This window comes from Opisthorchis viverrini (genome assembly GCF_000715545.1).
Source record: "Opisthorchis viverrini unplaced genomic scaffold opera_v5_15, whole genome shotgun sequence".
In the NCBI taxonomy this organism is placed as follows: Eukaryota; Metazoa; Platyhelminthes; class Trematoda; order Opisthorchiida; family Opisthorchiidae; genus Opisthorchis; species Opisthorchis viverrini.
The window spans coordinates 3,016,157-3,033,543 of NW_008751671.1; the positions used below are offsets into that span (position 1 = coordinate 3,016,157).

The 17,387-nt window shown below is 46.2% G+C and overlaps 1 protein-coding gene across 1 annotated transcript; it reads left to right on the top strand.

Moving 5' to 3' along the window:
• Positions 1–10,352: 10,352 nt before the first annotated feature.
• T265_01437 (hypothetical protein) lies at positions 10,353–14,617 on the top strand (the record flags this gene model as incomplete). Its single annotated transcript, XM_009165463.1, has 6 exons — positions 10,353–10,415; positions 10,454–10,568; positions 10,611–10,732; positions 10,772–11,061; positions 11,889–12,076; positions 14,355–14,617. The coding sequence occupies 6 exons, from the start codon at positions 10,389–10,391 to the stop codon at positions 14,591–14,593; spliced, it is 981 nt and encodes a 326-aa protein (XP_009163727.1).
• Between the last annotated feature and the right edge of the window lie 2,770 nt (positions 14,618–17,387).

Consider the following 17,387-nt stretch of genomic DNA (forward strand, 5'->3'; position numbering starts at 1 on the left):
AAAGAGTGTCCTCACCTGTCTACGAAATTAGTTGTCAGTGGGTTTGGATCCATGCTAACTTCCACGAAAGTAACCAATCTGTTGGCGACCAGCAAAACCGTTGGAGTCAGGGAGTGGTTATTCGGACTAAAGAGTGTTTTCGGCAGGCAGACAGCAGCTGAAGTTTTCTGCCGTCTGCATGGCAGGACTGTCTCTTGTACTTGCTGCTTTATCAAAAGACTCCACTCGATGATGACATACCCGGAATTTTCGTCTACTTCTAGAGTCACGTCAGCGCCGAGAGCCATCTATCCATCGCGCTACTCCACTTTTTGAATGTGAAGATAATTACATCGATATGGGTTGCTACATGCTTCCAAAGGTTCCTTAGATATATGCACCATGTGGGCCGTTTTCGCATTCGATCTAGGCTGTATGCTGCGGTGTCTTAGCGAACCACAAGATGGCGCAACTCACCCAAGAAAATGCGCATTTTCAAAGTTGACTGCCTGTTTCATGAACGTGGCTTCCGCACAGGCGCCTAAAAAACTAAACACAATCCGTCGTATAAACCCGAGTGAAACTGAAGGTTGATCCACGGATAACACAAAATCTTTCAGCAACCACAAACCGAGAATTAAAAACCTTTAGGAGGGCTTTGACAGGTAGGGAGCGGTCCCAGTCATGAGGAGTCCTGTCTGGTGTTTCGAATTTTCTGGATAAAAAAGGAATTGGGGCCAAATATGAGTATTCGAGGTGAGGAGGCAGTTTGCACTGATGGTTAGTAGGGAGGTAAAAATTGACGCAAAGATTTAGGGGCGCCTTGCGGCAACACAACAAGGAAAAGACGCGCTTCTACCAAACTCGTTGGCCACCCGTCGGTAATGGGAGCCAACAAAGCACATCGCACTGCAACAAGCTACAGGTGTTTGGTATTGAGAGCTCACCACAAACGACGCAATTGAAATTTGTGGAACGAATGTGAGCTCAATATGAGTAATGTGTGATGATTTTCTATTAAAATATGGGAAAGCAAGCGAGTCTCAAGAAATGATCGGAAACAATTTCGTAAGAGACTAAAGAGTACTCTACTAGAAAACGACATACAAGTAAGGCCGAAAATGCTAGAGATTATGGTCTAGAGTAAGCGAAAATGAGAATAAATGTGGATAGACATACATCGGAAGGGAAACATAGTTAACAGAAATGGAGACGGTTATCACTGGATAGAAAATTTTGGAAATGCGCACAGGGGCATGGCGTGGTGCTGCGACCATATTTGAGTGGTCCATACAGATTTGGAAGAAAACAGACCGGCTGGACTGAGGTGAATTAGTTGAGGGAGTCGTCGTCTGTCACCAAAAGAAACTAGAAGTGCCCAGGTACGTTGTTATGGAACACAGCAAGAAAGGTAAAATTAAAAGAATTCTCGAGAAAGTTTTCTCTGATGCAGAGGAGACAGCATATTCAAGGCCAGCGAATACTGTCATGGATTGATCGCTGATCTGAGGCTGTAATAAATAACCAGCGTGACGCCAAAACACGATCTTTAAAAATGAAACGATCTCCAATGATCGACAGGGGATTCAGACAATGGAAAATTGGTTGGAGTTTGGATTCCGGGAACAGGGCAGGCGAGCGCGTCTTGAGGAATGAAATGGCCGATTACATCTTCACATCGGCCGAAGTATTTCACTAGAGGTCTCATACGGTCTCTGCCAATGAATGCCGTGCACCAGTGGACGGGGCAACCATTCACGGATTCACGGATTCACGTATTGATACACGTCCTGTTCCACGTGATTGCCGATCGAACATGACTGGACGAAGCTACCCGTAGGAGGATATTAAATATCGAAATCACTATCAAGTTAGGGGAGTGCCCAAAGTTGAGGACGGTGGTCGATCGAGCAGATACACTGAATTTTGGGTCAAACTTAAACATCATGTTTTACTTCGTGAAAGGGATGAAGTGGATGGCCGGGGTCATCCCGTGGATGAGGTAAAATGCAGAAAGCACCAGTTGGTCTTGCGCCGTTTGCTGGTAGTTTTTTGCTGGGGTCAACGACCCGGATTCGAGCATAATCGTCTTCCTAATTCTCTCGGCCAGAAGCATTCAAAACGATACATGGATATATGACAAGTCATAAAATGGACCTTTTCGCGACGGACACGTAGGCCGGCGCGGCACCATACAATAATAATGTTTATATTCAACTTGTGTGTGGCATACCGTCTAGCATGATCATGCGTTTACAGTCAGGCTGTGGCATGACAAGGGGATTTGCGGGTAGCGGGGATTGCGCGAAAAGGGGACAATGCCATAAACAGTGGGAAGTAATCGATTAAATAATACTAGTAAAAGTAGGTTTCTTTCGCAACTTGTAGGTGACAATGTCATCAGTTCCGACAAATTCAAAGACTCAGTCGGCTGTCACGAACCAAGATTGGGAAACCATTGCTGAGTATACAGCGGGATCAACGCCAAAGCGCATATGGTTTTGGTAACCATGGAGAAAGATAAATGGTTTAGCACATAAAAAGTTAAGCTACACAATAGGAGAGAGGCACAGAAGAATTTTCGAGATATAAAGAAATGGCGTGAAAAATCAGTCCAAATTTGGAGAAATAATTCAACAACTGTCCCCATTTTTCATTTCGATGTCTTCGACGGTGGTGAGGAATGCGGCGAGACACAATGCTCGATTCCGACGAAGACCAACCTACTATAGTACGCCTTCCTTTGGTCAAAAGCGAGATTACCCTACATCTGTCTAATCGAGATGATCTTTGGTTAGTTCGAGCTGGGCATTACCCGACATAATCATTTCATCGGATCTTGATATTCCAGCGTGAAGACCCAGGTGCACTGGCAACGTTGGTTTTTTTCATTACTTCAACTCCAAAGCGCATACCGACATATAGTGGTCCTAGCCGATAAACACTGGTTAATCAAACATGACGGGGACAAAATAATTACTCCGTCAGGCTGAAAATGACTGTTTAATAATTACTGCGGCATTAGGTTGAGTTGCTTGTACGAGAGCGTTGAGCATTACAGGCGATGAATTTGATAAAGGGTCATTATTGTGTGTTGACCACAACTGTCAGCCACGACAACCGTTTCGGCTCTCAATCCGAGGAGAGAGTCGTTGCTTGCGTGGTTGAGCTGACTGACGAAGGCTTTCGCATTCCGTCGCCAAGTCGTGAACCGAACACGTTTGAGTCACTTTGTCTTGGTGGTCGTGTAGGAGCTTTTGCAACGATCCCGCCGCCGAATTTTGCGTCCCAGCTATGCATTAGGCCAACGGAAACCGCCCGACGAAGAGCAGCTATTCTACTTGCTGCGTGAAATTGTAGTGCGAGAGGAGCTGGACTCGTGCGATCGCCTGAAATGGAGTGTGGAGACATCGCTACGGTTCCCCATGTGACTATCATACCTATTCTTTTGAAAGGGCGATGCTTCTTTTTCCCGAGTGAAGAGGGACTAGATGTCATCCCTAATCTCTGTTGCATTATTCCAAACGGTTAAAATAGTTTTGAAAGCAGCGTCTAGTGCTGATCAGAAGAAGGCTGTGCACGGTTGCATCATGAGTCAGTAAGACCATACTCCATAGGCCAACTGATCTGACGAGTCTCTTGAAGCGGACGCACCACTGAGTCGTTGGCTTCGGGAAGGATCCCTAAGGATCATAAAACCTCCATATGAAGGCTCATATTTTTGAGTCAAGGTCCATCGGATAAGGGCGCGATAGTTAGTAACCTACTCTAAGATATCTAATTAGGAGAGAGAATACCGACACAGTGGAGCTCCTCGACGATAGGCGTGCAAGAATACCATGTGAAAAACGTTGCACAGTTCAGTGGCCATAGAGTCTGAAATGCTCCCCGTTATTATGCAACCTAAGCTGATCCATTTGTTGGGTAGTGTAGTGGTCTGGCTACCCAATAAATTGGTTTATCAGGAGTGTCTGGTAAAGAGATAAAAATAATAACGCTAGGTTGGGTATACAAAAATAAAGAGGTCGGGTGGAACAGACTCACTAACAATTGCTCTCTTTAAAATAGTCCGTCGTTGGCCCAGGTCAGTGAATAAACAGTAATCCAATTATGTTGGTCCAGAAGTCTTCTTCTGAACATTTCCCACATAATAGATTCCGAAGATGGTCCGAAATGTTTTGGTACCAGAATTAGTACATGAGACTCGCGAATGACCGCTACAAGCGCGAGCGAAATCAGAAGAGAGAGTCGAAGCACGTGACCACGCTTGTGTTATGTGAAATTGTACAAGTGCGCGTTTTTGTAGTTTTTCGTATTCAAGCAAAAAACGATTATTCAATTGATGAAATACGTAGTGTTATAATAGAAGTCAAATAAAAGTACAAAACGCCACAGCGGTCAGATTTGCCTGAGTTTCACCCTGGCTGGAGCTGCATCGATCATATCTTCACCTTGAACGTTTGCTGGAGAGGAACCTGATGACCAACAGTCAGCATTTATCATAAACGGCTTCTAGAGGCGTTGCTAGTCAAAAATGTCTAGCGATCAAGCGCGTCCCTTCTTGTAATAAGGGCGTTTTCCTTGTGACCAACAGTCAGCATTTATAGGAAACAGCTTCTAGAGGCATTGCTAGTCAAAAATGTCTAGCGATGAAGCGTGTCCCTTCTTGTAATAAGGGCGTTTTCCTTAGCGCAGTTCTCGGGTTGAACTTCCCAGGCTAACGATCTCTCCAAAAACAACCAGTCTTAATGCCCGAAACCATGTCAAGAACACCTGTACACCACGTCGAATATAAAATGTTTGCCGCGGCGACACTCTGAAGTATGACGCCTTCTGGATGATCCATTGGCAACCGGTATTCCGCAAATTCTGGGTCATGTTTGGCTGTTGGGCCCAGATTTCGACCAATCCAAGCTCGGCCTGTTACCTCACCGGTAAGCGACCCGAACTTCCGGCCAATCTGGTGCAGGATATGGTTCTCGGCCGGTGCAGCGCCTAACTGGGGGGGGGGGTACGCGGTATCGGTGGGTACTCCCACCTGAGAATTCTAAACCTTTTTCGCTTCTATGGGGTCATTGTGGATCCCTCATAAACGCGTACGTACCAATCGTAATTCTTCTGAATTCACACCCAGCTGTATTAGTTAATAGTGTCCTCCGTCGCTGCTGTTTTTAAGCTTCCTATTTAAAGTTCTATTTGAGTCTCTATCTGCCTCTAACGCCTTGGAGGTCCAGATGCTCCCGAAGCGCTCGCTCAAGGTCACTAGTATGCCCACAGCGTTGCTCTTCTTTCATGAGACTATCTATGATGTATTCCCTTTTCAATCTACATAGTTCCGCTGCACAGTTTGCCACATGTATTACACGTACAAATTGTAAAGCGCTACTATAACACAGGATGCGATCCAACTCAGAACTCATGCTTGAAGATAAACTGATCGATGTTGTAGATAAGTTTATGTGGAAGGCTCCAGAAGTTCCGAAGTCTGCGATTTCGGACAACTGTTTGAACTAATTTATGCCAATTGAATGGTTGGGCCGTCACCACTAACGCGTTATCCCTTACTCCCGGTGGGAAAAGCTGTTGAAGCTTAAAGCATTGTTCTTCGGAAAACGGTTTGTAGCTGAAAATTGACCTAAACTGAACTGAACTGGGGCATCCGCATTCAACATACAGCACATTGAACAAGATATGCAAGGTAAACAGTCCCCGTATATGTCAACTGCATGGATTTGCTAGAGTAATCTGTGGTGTGTGAGTGGAGCGTACGTGGGGAGTTGAACTATCGAGGAAGAAATATTCCTCCTGAAGACAGACTGGCGTGTCTAGTGATCACAAATCCAACGGGTTTGCGCGGGGTCTCGCAGACACCGGCTGTCAAATACAGATAGTCCTCGAAGTTCTGCACGTTGTGGCTACGTCTATGACCAACAAAGTAGGATCGTACCCTACCGCGATGACCAGATGGCTCAGAGGTTGGAGCGCGAATTTACTGATTTGAATGTCCTTGGTTTGAACCCGACATGTGTCCCTCGACTGCCCCTGTCTAGACTTGGACAACCTGACAGTATACCAGCCCTCTTGCTCCATTCTGGGGGCATGGCAGCTAGGCAGGAAAAGGTTTTGCGGTTGAACGTGATATGATTGTTTGTGTACCTGGGCGACCCATTCAGCTATGCTGCGGAGTGTCCATGCGACATCTGCAGATTCTCTCATACCGGGATGGTCGATTGTCAGAGGCCTGACGAACACAGTCTCCTGATCCTCCAGCTTGGGGGTTGGGACATGTGTGACGGTTTGTTCTGCAAACAATTGAAATGCATTTGCATTTCCAGCCAAACACCACTGTCTTGCGGTCACGCTTCCGAGCAAAAGGCTTTGGTCGACGACCCTAGTCGTTCTCCTGTTTAGGTGTGGGCGCCATGGCAGTGTCTCAGCCTACGTGCAGCCATGGATTTCACAAAAACAAATAAACTCATGCCACATCTGTTGTCGCCTGGTACCATCAGCCAGGTCACCTTACTTGCTGCACACGGCAGGGTGGGAAAGCGGAAACGGGCTACTGCTGATGACCCCCTTCTTTCTCTTCAACATAATTTCTCTTCCTCTCTCCGCACCCCGTTAATAGCTCTCTCTCTCCTTGTAAGGCCAGTAGTTAGAACTGATAACTCCATCCGCCTGCATCGGTGTTGCAAGCAACATCTGCGCGCTATCCGGCGACGACATCCTCAGGCATCTCGAAATCAATCTTCAAGCCGTGACGCCCAGTCTGTCTCGGTGTCCTTAGTTTCCGCACTCCGAGGCAAGCAGGACAACAAGCTGCTCTTGTCCTCACACCGGACTCGCGCGGTATTGATGCGTGCTGTGCATCAAAAAACAAGAATTCAGGATGCAAGCACAGTGGTTAAAACAACGGCCTCATCACTCTCCCTTCCATTGCAGATACGCCCGTCTGGCGATCCCGAGGCTGCTGCGGCAAGATGTGCAAAGGATGGTATCTATCCTTGTTTGTCGGGATACCCGTTGACAGTCGCCTCTGTGCGGTTGGTCTGGCAAAGTCGGTGAAGGAGTATCAAAAATTGAAATTTGATCGCTCTCTTGTGTCTGCATTCGCTCCAACCGACTGCAGTTCTGATACTGTCAAAGATGAGCTTTACGACGTCCTCAAGGCCCTGTTGCGGCAGGCTAGAAGCTCAGATGTTGTTGCGGTTGCCGGAGATCTAAATGCGCAAGTGGACAGGCTTAGCGCACCTGTGACTCATTTAGGTGGTCGACATGGGTCGTACCCGGTACGTACAGACAATGGTGAACGACTGCTCCATCTGAGGACTGACCGCACACTATTTTATGAAATACTAACTTCCGAAATAGCCGATGTTGTCTGGCCACAGGTGTCCAACGGCGTGCCAGCTATGAACTCACATTGATCACATTGCCGTCAATCACCGATGGTGCGGATCAATAACTCACTGCCGCTCGTTTTGGAACACATTTGTGGATTCCGACCACGATTTCGTCTGGAGTCGTTTGCCCATTTGTTTTCCATGGTCACGTAATATGCGGACAAATCGCGTAGAACCGAAAGGCTGACAGATCAGGATATCAGACGGATTTATCAGAATCCTCTTCTGGAGTCTCTTCCGGCTGCACCACTAGAGGTGAATTCATGCTACAACGAGGTCGGCACTTTGCACAGCGCTGTGAGTTTTGCCTGTGGCACGGTGTTGCCGGGCCCGCTCAGGCACTGCTTAAATATCAGAAGAACATCCCAGCCGGTCCCAATGATAACTTGGCTCGACGAATCACCAGACTTCAAATGAAAATGAGCGTGCGCGCCGACCCTGAGGTCTGGTGGACCCCGGTCTAGACGAAATTGCTGGCGTCACTTGTGCCTCGTGGCCTTATGGTAGCTGGTGAAACACTGACTGGAGAGCAGCAAACGAGACTCCGGTCTGGCAGGGGTTGCGTTGACTAAATCCTCACACTCCATCAGCTGCTAGGACAACGTCACACGTATAAACAGCCCACAATTTCAGTCCTCCTGGATTTCCAAGGTGTATTTGATTTGGTTGACCGGTCTGTTCTCCTTGACACACTTTCTCAGTAAGGAATGCTCTGGAAGCTTGTGAGAATAATAAGTTCTGTGCATTCTCACTTTTGGGCGTGTCAGGACTCCCCAAAAGCTCCCGTACACAAAGCGATGTCCGTCAAGAGTGTCCAATCCCTGCGTTCCTATTTAATTTCGTGATCGATGAGATACTGAGACGAAAGTTGGAAGGCCTTCAAAACCCCGGTATTCAAACATCTTCCAACGAAAACACTGTCGATTTGGAATATGCAGACGACATCGTTCTCGTCTTCGAAGAGCAAAAGGCGCAAGTGTTTTTGGATGCACTGACCAAAGTCATCCCGTCCTTTGGTATGCACTTGGCACCCACAAACTGTACGATCATGCTCCTGGACATGCAATCACTGAGCGCGCCACTTACAATCCAGAGAGGGGCGTTTTACGTATCTTTTTAGTTGTATTTAGCTCCGAGTGTAGTGGGATAGTGTTATCAATCGGAAGCGGATGCGATCAATGGCTACACGCGACCCGAGAACGAGCGCACGAGTCCAACCACTCCTAGCGCAGAGGGAGAAAAGAAGATCGATCCACGATCAGTGCGCGAATTTGCATGGCTCTGGTAGCGTCTACTAATTTGAGACACCTATTGCAGCAAAGTGATATACTATTCAGCTGTGACACCATTTTCCTGGCCCAGCTGCCATGCTACCAGAAGCAAGCACGAGAGCTGTGATACTGCAAGGTTGCCTAAGCCTAGATAGGGGGAGTCGAGATGACGTCTGGCTCGAAGGACGGACCTTCCGGTCAGTAACTTCGCGCTCCAACCACTGGGCCATCTCGTCTAGCAAAGAGATGTATCGCTGAATCTCAGGGGAGGTGTGTTTTAGGCCTGTTCGATCAGCGGAACTGAGATGTCTTCAGGTGTTCGACAGCCGTTGTCTGAGATGTCTTTCAGGTGTTGACAACCGTTGTCTCAGAACAATAGCTCTTGTGGATTGGTATCGACGAATCAGAAACGAAGCGAGTTTTCCGTTGTGCAACGGGGACTACCATGGAATAATGTATCCAGTACCGGAAACTGCGTTGGTCAGGCCATGTACTGCGTATGCCGAACTATCGTTCGCCATGCCCAATTTCGAGTAGCAGAAGCAGAGGTGGCCAACCCCGAACTATCGTTCGCCATGCCCAGTTTCGAGTAGCAGAAGCAGAGGTGGCCAACCCCTAACCTGACAGACGAGTTTGAGAAAGCTTACTCTGTGCTACTCGCCTTTCAGGATGGCGACTACGTGATCTCCACTGCGCCTGGTTGGGGACGCTGCAAGATATGGCTGCTAATCAATATCAGTGGCGTTCCTATCGTCTATTTCTATCCAGATTTCCTGAATAAGTGTCCGGAGGTGTAGGCACTTCGTACTGATTACAATAAGGCAGCGCGTAGTCCATTTCCTGTCCACCTTTATTCTTTCTTCACGATAAATCTTTCAAATAAATCATGGTTGTACGGCATCGAAGCATCGGTGTTGAACACTGATGTGATGCCAGGGGTAATACTAATTAAGTACTCTTACGCCTCAGTTGACATACTGACCATAGTAGCTCACAGCTGACGCCGTTCCTTTGAATTCATTTGTTTCACGTTTAAAACTGTAAACATTCGCCTTATTGTACTTCACTTTCTCGAGGCATAATTCCTAGTTCTGCCGTCAAGTGAAAAAGAACAGATTGGGAACAATATAACGCTCTTTACGGGAGGTGGCCCACTTCGAACTAGTGCAGATGTCATCTTGGGATATCCCCTAGTTCCTCGATCTTAATTCTATAGGCACTTGTACCTGGATATTAGCTGGAAATAGTTTGTATCGGCGGCACTTTAACTATTGTACCGAGTAATCACCAAGGTAAATACTTTTTTGTGATCATTCCTCGGACCTGCATCATGGAAGATTATGTGCGTAAGTCCCCTTTTTTGGGCTGTCACAACCTTCGAAATGACTTATCAGTTGGATATGGAGATATTTGGTAACGTTGACGCGCTGCTATACACCATCTGAATGCTTTCCAGTCTGTGATCCTAGTTAGTTGGGCCGGTAGTTTTGCGTCAAATTTCCCCTTCTACATGCATCTTGAGGACTATATCAGTTTCTGGTAACAATGAAGGCTGTTCCTTTCCGATGCCTTATTTTTACCAGCTGTCCATGTTTTATCGACTGTTTTCGATACCGCTCAGTTTGGAGACAGTTTGTCTGCTCATTTTCAGTTAAATTGGCTTGCAAGTTCAACAGTGGAGAGCCCATCACAGTGACTATTGTTGTTTGTCTTCTCTTTCTCTGGACCGTCAGCTATGTCCAAGCGCGGTGGACTTGGTGAAGTAAATATGGATTATCTTGCTTGTGATGTGATTTCTAGGTTCTTGACGAGGATAGGCAGAAGCCCTTGAAAATTTCAAAACCTTCTTTAGACAGTGATGAGGAGGACTACCAAGAAAGCGAATGCTTCCGGTTAAGGGAGGCTGATATTGACGGTATGTTTGCTTTCAAGATGATTGATTTCCTTTATATTTTAGGACAAGAAAACGCGACGCTGGAATACGACGATGGCATAAAAATCACTCCTTTTAACATGCGGGAGGAACTCGAAGAAGATGGGTATTTTGATGGGAACGGGAATTTCGTATTCAAAAAATCTGTACATACATTGGAGCAGTTTTAACTACTTGTTTCACAGGTTGATGCCAGAGACAACTGGTTGGAAGATATTGATTGGGCAGAAGTAAATAGAAATCAGACGACGAAAAAAATGACAGACACATCCATAAGTGATGATCCTCCTACGGTACCTGTAGTCAATGAACGGAAAACGGAAATGTATCAAGAACTACTTCGTTTTCTCCTACCAAAGGAAACAGTGCTGCGCAGCATTAAACGAATGGGTGCACAGTCCAATTCAGCAAATTCATCTTCAGCCAGTCAAAGATGGCTGAAGAAGAAACAGAAGACCACAACCCAAGAGAACCCGTAAGTCTAGCTTTGTGTGCGCTCTGTGTGCGCTCCAAGTGTACTAATAAGTAGTGTTATGAGATACTCCAAAAGTAGTCTTATACTGTACCTGGACGGGTGAGTAAATACAGACCAGCAGGACAGTTTTTCTGAATATCACCTCGAGTGCATTATTTTCCACATCGTGAGGTACTTAGTGTGATGGTTTTACTTATAATGTTGAATTAATAAACTAGCTGGTTTGCGACAGGCAACTTATGTCATCCGTTTTGTGCGTTATGTTCAGCTTTCTGTGTAGAATGTGAACAGGTTGAAAAAGCTTCTGAAGAATTCAGACCACCGTTTAAAAGCATGGCGCTTCCAATAATGTGATTACAGTGTCTCACTTAGTCTGTGAACCTTGGTTATTGTTTGAGGATACAACCATTGTGGTGATATCTCGGATTGCCGCCCTCTAGACGGGCGCACAACTTGGTCGTTTGTTATGATCAAAATCGTGAGTCGAAAATGAAGCCTAGGCGGTCGATAAGTTCGTCTATTCCTTGCCTAAATTGCACGACACGATGCGTTGACCCATGTATCCATCTGTCCCCCATTTCTTCTTGGAGGACAGACACGAATCGTTGCACGTCGGTAAAAGCTGTAATTCGTGAATTAAACCTATTTTGGCTGCGGACGCTCGACTTCTTTTCTACTAAGAAACTGATCCGCTTCATAATGACCCTCCATTTAGTGTAGAGTTGATCTATTGATCTTTTGAGTCGGACAGTTAACCTGTTCATGTTTTGAACGCAATTTTGCCTGTTTTATATCTTGTATAGCGGAGATCCTGAAGGCTTAATTAGAGTCACCGAATTGGCCGACCAGCTCCTCCAGGCCGGTGAGTTCGACGTCTACCAGCTATCTCGTGAATCCATCGAGCGAATAGTCAACAAAGCCAGTGAAACGGGCATGGACGACGAACTGGAGGCTTTGGGACAAGCCTTCGATAAGAGTACCGAAGATTATAATAAACCTGCTTCAACCGACAATTGTGAGTTTTGTTCACCAAAAGAACCTTGCTACAATAAGCTTCCAATCATTCTCTATTTTGAACGCTCGCAATTTCAGAGTATTTCTATACATTATTCCGAGGTGCCTACACCTACGGACACTCATTCAGGAAATCTGGATAGAAACCAACGATAAGAACGCCGTTGACATTGATTAGCAACCATATCTTGCAGCATCCCCAACCAGGCGAGTGGGGATCACGCAGTCCCCATCCTGAAAGAGCGAGTGGGGATCACGCAGTCGCCATCCTGAAAGGCGAGTAGCACCGACAGTATCCAAACGTTTCGTAACCTCTTTCAAACTCGTCTGTCAGGTTAGGGGTTGGCGACATCTGGTTCTACCACTCTGAATTGGGCACGGCAAACGATAGTTCGGCATACGCAGTACATGGCCTAACCAACGCAGTTTCTGGCGCTGGATACATTATTCAATAAAGATCCCCGTTGCACAATGGAAAACTCGCTTCGTTTCTGATTCGCCGATACCAATCCACAAGAGCTATGGTTCTGGGACAACGGCTGTCGAACACCTGAAGACATCTCAGTTCCGCTGATCGAACAGGCCTAAAACACACCTCCCCTGAGATTCAGCGATACATCTCTTTGCTAGACGAGATGGCCCAGTGGTTGGAGCGCGAATTTACTGACCGGAAGATCCGTCCGTCGAGCCAGACGTCATCTCGACTCCCCCTATCTAGGCTNGCCCTCGTGCTTGCTTCTGGTGGCATGGCAGCTAGACACAGAAAATGGTGTCACAGCTGAACGAGGTGCACAAACTGTCACATAATCTTTTACTGCAAAATCTTGGAGATGGTGGCCCAAATTTACTTGATACTGGTGTGCTTTACCTGCCATTGTGGTATAGCTTGCTGTATTTACCATTATCCAAATCAAGTCAATACAGTTCATTTATAGATCTTTATACATGCCCATTGTGAGTCCGACTCAGTTACAGTCCAATTTTGTTGGTAATAAATGACATCGTGTTCAACTTCTGAGCTGTTTCCGTCACTTCGAAAATGACTGTTTGTCGAGGTGTTAAGCTCACACGGTTGCTAGAAATGACTTTCTGTAACCCTTTCTTTACACACCAGTCCTTTTATCCATTTGTAATAAACAGCCTTGGATGTCTTACGAGTGGTGGGGGACTCTGACGACCACGGGCGCTTTGGGTCTCAGCTTTTTATTTGTCGTCAGTTGCTCAAAGGAACTCCGGGTTGCTCAGTGGTTAAGGCACGAATTTATTGACCGGAAGGTCTGTGGTTGGAACCCAGCAGCACCTCGACTGATCCTGTCTAGGCTCAGTCGACCTGTCAGTATCTCAGCCATCATGCTTCCTTCTGGCAACATGTTAGCTATGCACCGGGGGTGTGTTACAGCTGAACGATTATGGTGTCTATTATTGTTGCTTAACTTAACAATTATGAGTCACCAATCTAGCATACTGATGGCTTTAGAACTGTTCCGTCCTGTCAACCCTCCAGTCTTATTCCTGTCGTGGTTAAATTGGGTGTGAGAGGGCTCAGCGTAAGCCAACGATATTCGAGATATCGTGGTATATTTTCTTGGTGGAACACCATACTCATGAAAATGTCAAAAGCTCTCCGACAACCCACGATCGGTTTCGGATTTCTTGAGGAATACACTCTACCTGACGATTCCCTAGGTAGAAACCAGTTGTCAGCTGTTGATGGGTTTTCAGCAATTCGGTTAGCTTGGGCGGCAGCTTGGTGTGATGACCTACTACTCCCTGCCTATTTACTCTTAGGTGCGCATCGGATGCGGAGTGCTCGCTTAGCTGCACACGCGGCTCCTGTCAAACCGCATGCATCACCACCGACCGCAGTTTGGTGACGTTCGGCATACGTCAGTATGGCAAGCGAATCCGGATCTCAGTGCCAACCCATCGTGTGTACGAGTCCGATTTGATAGATTAGCCCTAGAAAGATGGGAGTGCTGATGTGTGTGTGTGCTGTTAGTCCTGTTTCGTGCCCTAGTGCTCAACCCACCTTTAAGGTCACCTGAATGGTTAATTATGTTGCTGCTCAGCGTTGGTCACATTCCTTGTTGTTCATCCCATCCATTTCAAGGCAGTTACATAGGATCTGTTTCGATTTGGCTTGGTTGCGAATATCGTAACTATCACTACAGTGTACAGTCTCTCCTGTTTCACCGTACTAGCAAATACGGCTAGTCCATTTATTTACGCAATTAAATAATGTAACCATTACCCCCCACTCTTTTCCTCTTTTCGTTCAGCAACCAGGGATAACCCTGAGAATGGAAGCCAGCCTGAAGATTCCGAAGTTACTTGGCATCTGAAGTACTCCGATTCCTTAGACTCCCCACCAGAAGGCCCCTATACTACCAAGCAGCTTCGAGCCTGGGTGGAAGCCGGCAAATATAAGGACAAACCTATTGTCCTAGTGCGCCAGGCCAATAAGCCGGACGGACAGTTTTACAATATTCGTCGAATCGACTTTGATCTCTACGAATGACGCTTGTTTGTATATTTCATCTTGTATAGCAACCTTTTTTTACGTCTCAGTGTCATTTTGATTTCTCGGTAAGCCTATACAGCTGTTTTGGGGTGGGTAGAGTATACTAGGTTTCTGAGATATCTTAATCAATCCTGTATAGCTACTCAGTTTAGTGTGTACTGCTTATTGGATTTTTCCGACTGTGCTGTGCAGGAGATGGCTCAAGTGGTTAGAGCGTGAATTTACTGACCGGAAGGTCCGTGGTTCGAACCCGACCTCTGCCACTCGACTTCCCCTGTCTAGGCTTGGGCAGCCTGACAGTATCTCAGCCCTCATGCATGGCAGTTAGGCACCGAAAGGGTGCTACAGCTGAACGATTTTACCTCATCGGATCATGCAGTGTGCCAACCCGGCGCATCTATCGTTGGGTTCTGAAGCCTGGATCATTCAGCTCTGTTTCGTACGGTTGGCCTACTGCATCGGTGTACTACCCAGTCAGATCATGGTCTAGGCGGCTGGGTCCTCTCCAGCTGACGCTGTTCCGACCGCAGTTGAGCAGAGATGGTAAGCCTGCACATCCAGTGACGGTCGAAATTTACCCTAATCTGCACGTGTGCTCGAATTTGACTGGGGCCCGTGCGAATTGACACCGTTCATAACTGCACTCAATCATTACAGATTTCCGAATTCTATGCGGTTCCATTGACGGAGGAAGAGAGGTTGAGGCTGGTAGCCATATATTACCACCTGAAGAGATATTTCGGAGCAGCCTACAGGGTCAGTGTGAGCCGTTGAAATCCGGTCGTGGTTGCTCGGATAATAGTCAGGAGATTCTAAAGCTCCCGGAGACAGAAAATCTGGCTAACGAGGAATGGCTTCGAAATCTAGAACTATTTTGTGATCAATGGGGTTCGCGAAGTGTTTCCAGGATGGTCTGCCGCTACTCAGGTGGAAGTTATACTTATTGGGTGAATTTTATTTTTCCTCCGAGCTACTCATTGGTTATTGATAGTGTGAATGTATTTGGGAATAGAGGAGAATGTCGGTAGCTCAAGTGGCGTAGATGGTCGTTGGCTTGTTCGCTGAGCTGGGCAATTTAGCTGCACAACCACTAACCGACCGCTACGCACAAGTATTTGGGAATATTTAATGAAGGACCGGAAGTTGACAAATACGGGTCATTTTTCATCAATATGACCCGAAAACCATGACTGTTGAAAAATCAGTTTCTTCAGTCATGGATGACTTCAAATAGAAGGATTCATGAGAAAAAATGAAGTGGCCTGAATTTAATAGTAGTGTCAACCGGAACTTACTTTTTGTTAGGCACTATGGTGAATGGAAATACAGTTTTGCAAAAGATTAAGCAAACATACTATACTATCAATACTCACTGCATGAAATTGCATGAAAGAGCATAATACAGTGGTTTTTCACTCATGAACAGATTATATCTGTGTACAACTCCATTCTTAGGTAATGAAAATGGGTGCAGCGATTGAGTGCTCACGTGTTTACAACTGCGTGTTCTCAATCGGCACTTGATATCCCAAAGTTTCTGCCACCGTGAACCTCAAGTTTACTCCAACCACTAAATTATGTAAACTTACTGCAGTGAATGGCGTCGACCATACATAGACGTAATACACTGCTCGAGATTGCTGAAATCTCTTCGACCAGTTTTGCCCTTTTTGAGGCTCTTCAGGTAGACATAGTTCGCGAGTTTCCTCTTGTCCTACTTGGATCCAAGGTGCATGAGATTAGGCCTGTGCACTCATCTGCATACCAATTTGATTTTGATGGGAGACTCACCTGGAACCAGGTGAATCTCCGTTTATGGTGTCCACGTAGACCTGAATGTGCTGCACCTGACCGTCTCATGTTTCAGTTGGTGCGATATTCAAGATATCGCCCTGAACAAGACCTTCCCCACTTATGGGAAAATTGAAACGGCACGAGTTCACACCATATAACATAGTAGTAGACTAGCGAAATACACTCATTTGGTTTTGCGAAAAGCTCACTTGGAACCCAGCTGAATCGCTCGTTTGTGATGTTTCCAGGCAGCTGAATTTGCTGCACCAGGCCCCAAGAAGGGCGAAACCGGTCGTGGGTTGTCGGAGAATTTTCAGCAACCTTATGAGTATTACATTAGTATTACATTGTTCGCAGTTTAATGGTAGAGAAGCAGTGAGTGGTTTTATGATCCCTTTCCGACTTACTCATGCACAATATTTCCCACAATCGTTAGATTTCCACAGCGTCCGGTGAGCTCAGATGTTTGAGAAATAGAAATAGGCGGAAACAAGAGGAGTCCTGTACGGTAAACTGGCCTTAGGAACACCAGCTAGTCTGTGAAGGACATATACCTACATTACGTTTCAAAAAAGCCTTTCGAATTTGTCCGTTTTTGGAAAACACGAGGTGGATGCACATTCACGTTGAGCCAGTTGTATAGGGAATCCAGGGCCGCATCGTTCACAGGTTATATGGATGACTTTACAGTCTGACTATAACGTGCTCAGATAATGTGGACGACAACCATACACTTCCGCTAAGTTTCACGGACGCCAACCAGCCTAACCTCTTGGAATCATCGGTTCACCTGTTCACCACTACTTTACACAAAGATTTTTACCTTCATGAAATGTTTTATAACCTTTTAGCTTCGATTAGTTTGGCGTCGAGAATTCTCTCCGGAAATTGCTTCCCTGTCCTACCATATTGTTTTGATTGATGAAACGACGCGGGAAAATTACTGATGGAGCAGCGTGCCACGCTTTTCTTATCCACAGAAACTCTGAACACAGAA